Source organism: Marmota marmota, unplaced genomic scaffold, assembly GCF_001458135.2.
Source record: "Marmota marmota marmota unplaced genomic scaffold, marMar, whole genome shotgun sequence".
In the NCBI taxonomy this organism is placed as follows: Eukaryota; Metazoa; Chordata; class Mammalia; order Rodentia; family Sciuridae; genus Marmota; species Marmota marmota.
In genome coordinates this window covers 26,270,263-26,277,602 of record NW_026000153.1, presented here as the reverse complement: position 1 = coordinate 26,277,602, position 7,340 = coordinate 26,270,263, and the positions used below count along the sequence as shown (strand labels likewise).

General features: G+C 50.1%; 1 protein-coding gene across 1 annotated transcript; it reads right to left on the bottom strand.

The window, feature by feature from the left end:
- Positions 1 to 521: 521 nt before the first annotated feature.
- On the bottom strand, positions 522 to 4,927 carry LOC107146257 (vigilin-like). Its single transcript, XM_015490348.2, is given in 2 exon segments — positions 522 to 3,326; positions 3,328 to 4,927. Coding segments are annotated over 2 exon segments (3,795 nt in total). The 5' UTR covers positions 4,710 to 4,927; the 3' UTR covers positions 522 to 913.
- Between the last annotated feature and the right edge of the window lie 2,413 nt (positions 4,928 to 7,340).

Here is a 7,340-nt window from a genome sequence, read left to right as displayed (position 1 = left end):
TGCTCATACCAGACATTGGCTCACACTGATTGCCCAAAAACAGTTAGAGAAGAGGATTTCAAGGTTACTATTGCAGGACTTCTGATAGGTGAGTTAATTATATTTGGATTTGCATCTCATTTCTGCCCCGTTTCCTGACACTGACAAGGGAGACTTCTTAGTCCTCAGCCTTTTCAGGAGGACAAACTGAAATCATCTAACACTCATAGGCTGCAATGACTAGAAAACTGGGGAAAAGAGGGTTAAAGGGCTCAACCCTGTGTGTCTGTGACCTGCCAGGGACTGGCATGATCCAGCGGCAGGTGTGATCCATATCCCCATGGCTCCATTACTCACCACCTGGTTTCCTATGACTCACAAGGTCGCTGAGCACATGGCAAGAGAGGGGGATTGATTCCCAGCTGCCACCTTCTCTCCCTAAGTTGATATCATACACTTTTTCTAGTTCTGTTCTCTCTTTCTCTCACCTAAATTATGTTTTTTCTCGGCTGCAACTATCGGCAGTCTTGTAATTCAAATTCTTTTTTTTTTTATAAAGTCAAGGAAATTTATTTCCTGAGGTTATGACACAGGAAGTCGACTCCGAGCAGCTGCTGTGGAGCTCTGGTGAAGGTCAGTGCTGACCGCATGCTGGGTGACCAGGAAGCTGGAGTCTTACCACAAATGCGCAATGACCTCTGCTTAGTGTTCAACATGGTGGCACCTGTCCTGGGGCACCACCCAGGGGTAGCCCCTGAGCCCGCTGGGTGACGACCAGGCCTGGGGAGGTGGTGACAGGGCCGGCCGTCAGGCTTCACTGCGAGACCTCGGGAGGGGGGAGCGTCAGCAATTGGGGCCCAGCCGCTGGGTCAGACCGAGACAAACTGTGTGGCGGGTTTGCTCAGCAGCTGGAGAGGGTGCTGCTTTTTGATCATTATCGTTTGGGGCCCCAAGGGAGGGTCTTGGGGGCCACCTGAGCCCCAAAGCTGGGAAACTCCTCAGAGCTGCTCATATCAGGAGCCTTCTCACTGCTGCTGGCAGTCCAGGGCTCATCCCGCACCACAAAGCCTTTGGAGGGGGCCTTGGACTCCTCGTGCACGGGGGGCTTAAGGTAGCCCTGCAGAGCCTCACTGTCCACCACGTCGGCCAGGTATTCCTCCTCCAGGTTGGGGATGTGATCGATGGCCTCCTCCACGTTCTCCGGGACCCCTGTCACAGTGACACAGTTGGGGTCTGGGGCTCCAGTCTGTGGGAAGCGGATGTCCACCTTGAATTCATCCATGATTTTTCGGATGGCTTTGCCTCGGGCGCCAATGATGCGGGCGTGGACACGGTGGTCCAGAGGGACGTCTTCAGAGACCATCTGCTCAAGCTCACCCACGATCTTCAGGATGGCGTTGCGGGCAGCTTCTGTGTTCTTCTCGTACCCTGTGATGGTGATTTGGTCCTGGGGCTGGCTGCCATCGTCCTTGTCCGGAAACTGGATGTTCACGTCGTGCTCCAGCCGGATCTGGGTGATCACTGCCCCATTTCTTCCGATGATTTTGGGATGGTATTTGGGGTCTACAGTGACGCTCAGCTTGAAACTCCGTAGAGCCCGGTCCTCCTGCTCAGCCTGCAGCTCCTTCACGCGCTCTAGCAGCCGGGCCTTGGCTCGGTCCAGATTAGCAGCGAGGCCGGTGATGGCGATGACGTCAGACTGCCGCTCAGGAGCTGGGACGTGATTGTTCACCTCAAACTCGTCCATCATCTTGCTGATCCCGCTTCCCTTCTGCCCGATGATGTAACGGTGAAGGTCAAAGGGCACCTCCACCTCGATGGTGACAGGAACCAGAGCCTCCAGTGCCTCCTTGGCTGCCTCACACCTCTCTTTTCGGCCAGAGATGACGATGATGTCGCACCTCCGTGGAGAGCCAGGCTCAGCCTCTCTGCCCTCCCGGGCCTCCTCACCGTTCTCCTGGACAGCTGGCTCTGTGCTGGGGACTGGGTTCTCCTCTCTGTCTGGGAACTTGATCTGGACATTGTAATCCCGAGTGATCTGCTGGATCCTGGAGCCTTTGGGGCCCATGACAGATCGATGGAACCTTTGGGGGATGGCGCACTCCACCGTCACCTGGGCTTCCAAGTCCTCGATGATCTCCTGAATGCGCTTCTTGGCTGCCTCCACACAGTCCTTGGCACCTTTGAGGGTGACCTTGTCGCTCTGTGTGCCAGAGCGCGGGAAGCTGACCATCACCCCACCATACTCCTCTGCGATCTCCCGCAGGACCTGGCCTCTTCGGATGACGAAGTGGCGGTGGTGCTTGGGGTCCACCAGCATGGAATCCTCGACCACGTTGTCCAGGTTCTGGATCAGCGCCTCCAGCTCCCGCTGTGCCTCCCGGACAGTGTCCTCCTTTCCTATGATAGTGATCAGGTCTTGGTCCTTGTCCTCCGCGGCTGAGAAGATGATGCGGGCACCCGTGCTGTCACGCACCTTGCGGATTTTGCCGCCCCCCTTGCCAATGAGGAACATGTGGTACTCTGGCTTGGCTCGGATGTCCACGGTGAAGCTCTTTGTTTGCTTCTCCTCCGCCAGGTGCAGGAGCTGCTTCCTGGCCTTCTCCACGTCAGAGGAGGGGCCCCTGATGACGACCGTGTCGCTCCCGGAGCCCTCCACAGGGAAGTGGATGTGCACGCCCCCGCACTCCTCCATGATGGCGCGGATCAGGCGGCCCTTGGTGCCGATAAGCGAGTTGTGCAGCTTGGCAGGGATGGAGACCTCCACCTCGGCGATATTGGCCAGGTCTTTCTGGATGGACAGGATCCGGCTCCGGGCAGCCTCACAGTTGGCTCTCTTGCCTGTGATGATGATGGTCTGGGAATTGCTGTTCTCCGAGGGAAGGTCGATCTTGGTGTTGCTTTCCTCGCGGATCTTCTTGATGTTTGCACCACCTTTCCCAATGATGTTCTTGTGAAACTGTTTGAAGATTGGAACAGAAATCGAATAGCTATTCTCCACCAGGTCGGCCACCATCTTCTGCATGTACATGGTGCATTTTTCCACCTCGTTCTTGGGCCCTCTGAGTTGGACAATGTCGCTTTTCTGTGCTGGGTCTGGGAAGTTGATGATAACCTCTGGGAATTTGTCACGAATTTCACGGATGCGTTCACCTTTCTGCCCAATGATTGTGCGATGAAATCTCTGCTCAATGATTAGATCCTTGGTACGCTGGTTTTCCATGCGAGAGGCCAGCTCCAACAGCTCCCGCTTGGCCTGCTGCACGCCCTGAGGGTCCCCCTCGATGCGGATTAGGTTGCTCTTCTCGCTGTCAGGAGGGATGCGCACAGACACCTTGTACTGGTCTGATTCTGTTGATGTTGGCCCCGCTCTTCCCGATGAGGTGCCTGTGGAACCTGTGGTCAATGCTAATCTCCACATAGTCCATCCGGTTGACCAGGTCCTTGACCATGCTTTCGATCTGCTCCTGGGCCACACTCACGTCCTCGGTGGGGCCTTCCAGGGTGATCCTGTCCTCACCTTCAGTGAACTCAATGTGCACCTTGGGCATCTGCTGTGTTATCTTGGCCAGGTTCTGCCCTTTCTTGCCGATGATGAACCGGTGAAGCCAGGAGGGGGCGGACACTGAGGAGACAGTGAAGCTGTTGGCCTTGGCGTAGACCTCAGTCAGCGCCTGGCCCAGCTTCTCGGGCTCCCCTCGCAGGATCACCGTCTCAGAGGCGCTGTCTGAGGATGGGATCTCCACAGAAACCCCAGTTCTCTCCAGGATCTCCTGTAGGGAGTTGCCTTTGGGCCCGATGACATACTTGTGCTGAGACTTCTTCACCTCCACTGCAATGGTCGTGGTCTTCTTTTTCTTCTCCTCGTAAATCTTCTTGATGCGAGCCACAGCCTGTGCCAGCTGCTCCTTCTCTCCAGTGAAGATGATTTCTGTCCGGCTGACACTGGGAGGGGGGATGTTGATGCGCGTCCCTGTTTCCTGCATGATCTCACCCACGAGTCTATTGTAGGGCCCAGCAATGAAGGGGTGGAAGGCCTTCTCCACCTCCAGCCTCTCCACGGCACTCTTGTCCTGCTCGGCAGAGATGAGCAGGACCTCATGGCGAGCCTTCTCAATGCCCTCTTTGGTGCCAGTGATCTTGATCTGGTTGCTGGGGTCATCTGGGTGTGGGATCTGGATTTTGGTTGCGGTTTTTAGCTCCAAGTCTTGCAATTTCTCTCCATTTTTGCCGATCACAAAACGATGGTGCTCTTTAGGAATGGCAACAGTTGCTGAGGCCTGAGTCTGCAATCGAGCGACAATGTCCTTCCGGGCTTTCATGACAGCATCCAGCTTCCCTGAGACCATGATGGAGAGGCCTTGATCTTTGGCCAGAGACAGCTCCAGGTGAGCGCCAGTCCTCTGCATGATCTCAAGGCAGATCTTGGCTTGTTCACCTTCTCCAAACTGGTTCATGTCCTTGTACTTCCTTTCCTCCAGGGGCACGTGGAACACCTGAGTGATGACGGAGGCCTTGATGGGCCGGATCTTGGTGCTCCAGGCTCCGGCAGGTTCCTGAGCACTGTCCAAGCATGCTGCCTTCTCAGGAAGTGGGGGGAAGGCATCCTTGTAGGTGGGAGGGTCGCTCTCCTCTTCTGAATTTAAAGTAGCCACTTTGATTTGCTGCGGAACCAGTCCACTTCGGTGTTCGGCAAAACTCTCTTGTGTCAAAACTGCAACGGAGCTCATGGTTGATCTCACACCCACACGTGATCCGGGTAAGCCACAGCAAAACGGTCGGTAGCCAGAAAGTCCGTCCCGAGGCCGCCTGTCAGCCTGCCAGCTTTTACTGTACCACTCTTATTAGCGTGAGGAAACCAAGCTCATGTGGCGAAACAGGGACAAGCCGCCATCTTGGTAAAGGAGAAGAGGCTACGCTTGACCTCCCCCCGCCCCCAGCCTCTATATGGCCAACCGCCCCAAATTCTTAAGGAAGGACTTACTGCAAATTAATTGGTTCACCTACTCTTAGAAAAGTGCCATTCGATAGAGATATAATGTGAGTCATATATATAATATTTCAGGAGTCACATAGGTAAAGCAAAAGGAAACAAAGCCAGTTAATTTAAAAAAATTATTTTTAGTCAAATATGTCCAAAATGCAAAATTATTAAAAGTAGTAATAAGAACCAGGGAAGAAGATCAGTGGTAGAGTACTTGCCCACCTTGCATAAGGCCCTGGGTTGCATTCTCATCACCACAAAAAGAAGAAATTTTAAAAAATAGTAATAAAGTTTTTAAATGCTAATTCTAAATCCATTGTTTGAGCATACATTCATATCGATTCAAAATGTCCATATTTCAAGTGGTTAGGAGCATTAAGTGGCTAGTAGCTACTGGCTACTGGCTACCATATTGGAAAGGCAGTCCAAGAAACCACTATATCTGGAAGCCAAAAACCATGAGTAAGCGTGAGTAGCATAAGGTCCTACTTCACAGGAGCTGCAATCTTTTCAAGTGACAAATGTAACAAGAAGGCCACAGAGGTTAATAACACAAACATGCATCAGAAGAAGATTGGTTTGAATCCCAGTTCCAAGCTTATTAGCTACACACCTTGTACCAGTTATTTAACTTTACTTTAAGTATTGCATGATCACATATTATAGAATGCTAGTAATAGTATATATCTCATAAAATTGTTATGAGGACAGAATAAGATGATACTTTCATATGCTGAGCCTTGTAGGTGTACTTATTATTGAAAGATGACTCCACCTCTGTACCAATCTTTGATATCTATGGACCCTCCCCTCCATTTCCTATATTTATAAGAGGCTTACATATATTCTTTTTTTGTTGGGGGGGAGTCCAGGGATTGAACTCAGGGGGTGCTCAACCATTGAGCCATATCCCTAGCCCTATTTATTATGTGATTTAGAGACAGGATCTCACTGAGTTGCTTAATTCCGCACCATTGCTTTGAACTTGCAATCCTCCTGCCTCAGCCTCCCAAGCCACTGTGATTACAGGCGTGTGCCACCACTCCTGGTGGCTTACATATATTCTTGAGATGAGAACTAGTACCAGCTCCAAATAGTGGGGAGATACTAAACAGGTTAACGGGCCCCACGGAGAACCAAGACCCTCAGAGAAGATGGAAGTTCACTTTTTTAGTTTCACCCAGTTATGCAAGTGTATGTATAATATCATTTTACAGCTGGATACTTATATGTAAGTTCTCTCTGGACTTTTTAAGGGACGATACTAAGTTGTACTCTTTGTTAATTCCTTCTTCTCCTGGTCCTGATTTTTGGGAGTTTGGCTGCAATCTGCAGGTTCTGCTTTGAAAGGGACTCCAATAGCACCCTAAGGGAATGGGCTGATATCACATCACCCCCTCCTCCATGGGAAGGAAAAGAAGCCCTAGGACATCTGGAGTTGAGTACAGTATCAGAAGTCTGCTGAAAATGGGACAGCTAGAACTGCAGGGTGAGAAGAGGCAATTAATAAAGACCAGGTGAGCTTGCTGGAGGGAAAGAAGTGAACAGGACCTCAGGAGCTTTTCTTCTCTTGCCTCCTCTCCCATCTGATTCTGCTGTTGCATCTGTCCTTTCAGTCCTAAGAGCCATGTGCTCTGAATGCACTTTGCTCCCTATCCATGATTTCTCATCCCTGACTGCCTTTTTCTCATCGCACATTTCACAGTTTTTTTTTCAAAATGTGTCCAACCAACCTGCAGGAGAATTACCTGAGTATTTCTTAGCCTATTGAGTCCCAAGCTTTCAATTCTGAGAAAGTTCAGCAGCATAGGTGCATTAAAATAGTTTGGAAATCATAGCATAATCTATACCTCAACTATCGTTTTATTGTCAGTGAAAACAAAATGCAGGAAGTCCTATAAGGGGGCAATGGGACCATGTAGCATTTCATAATTTCATTATTTGTATTCAATTGCTAATTATATGAACCTCTTGTTTGGTTTTTCATCAGTGTTGTTGATTTCAGAAGACTCTTGTTTTTTCTGGTTTTCCTCCTTGTACCTGTAGCTTAGAATCATACATGCATGCGTGCACGCACACACACATACCATCCTATATTTAGAACAGTGGACACATTTTACATAATATACAAAGAAAATAGTTTTCATGACCTGTTCATTAATTATCATTGGTGGAAAGGAGCAAAGCACTTCAAACAAAGGTTATGTTACATTTTTGACAATATGTGTGGTTTTTCATGTCGTATCTTGTTTTGACATCCTTGACATTCTTGCCCTTAAAATGAAAAACTTGACATCATTTTGAAAAGTTGTAGGTCTGAGAGTATTATACTATCTTCCTCCAGATAGGTTTTCATTGCCTCATTTTAGGTATGCTA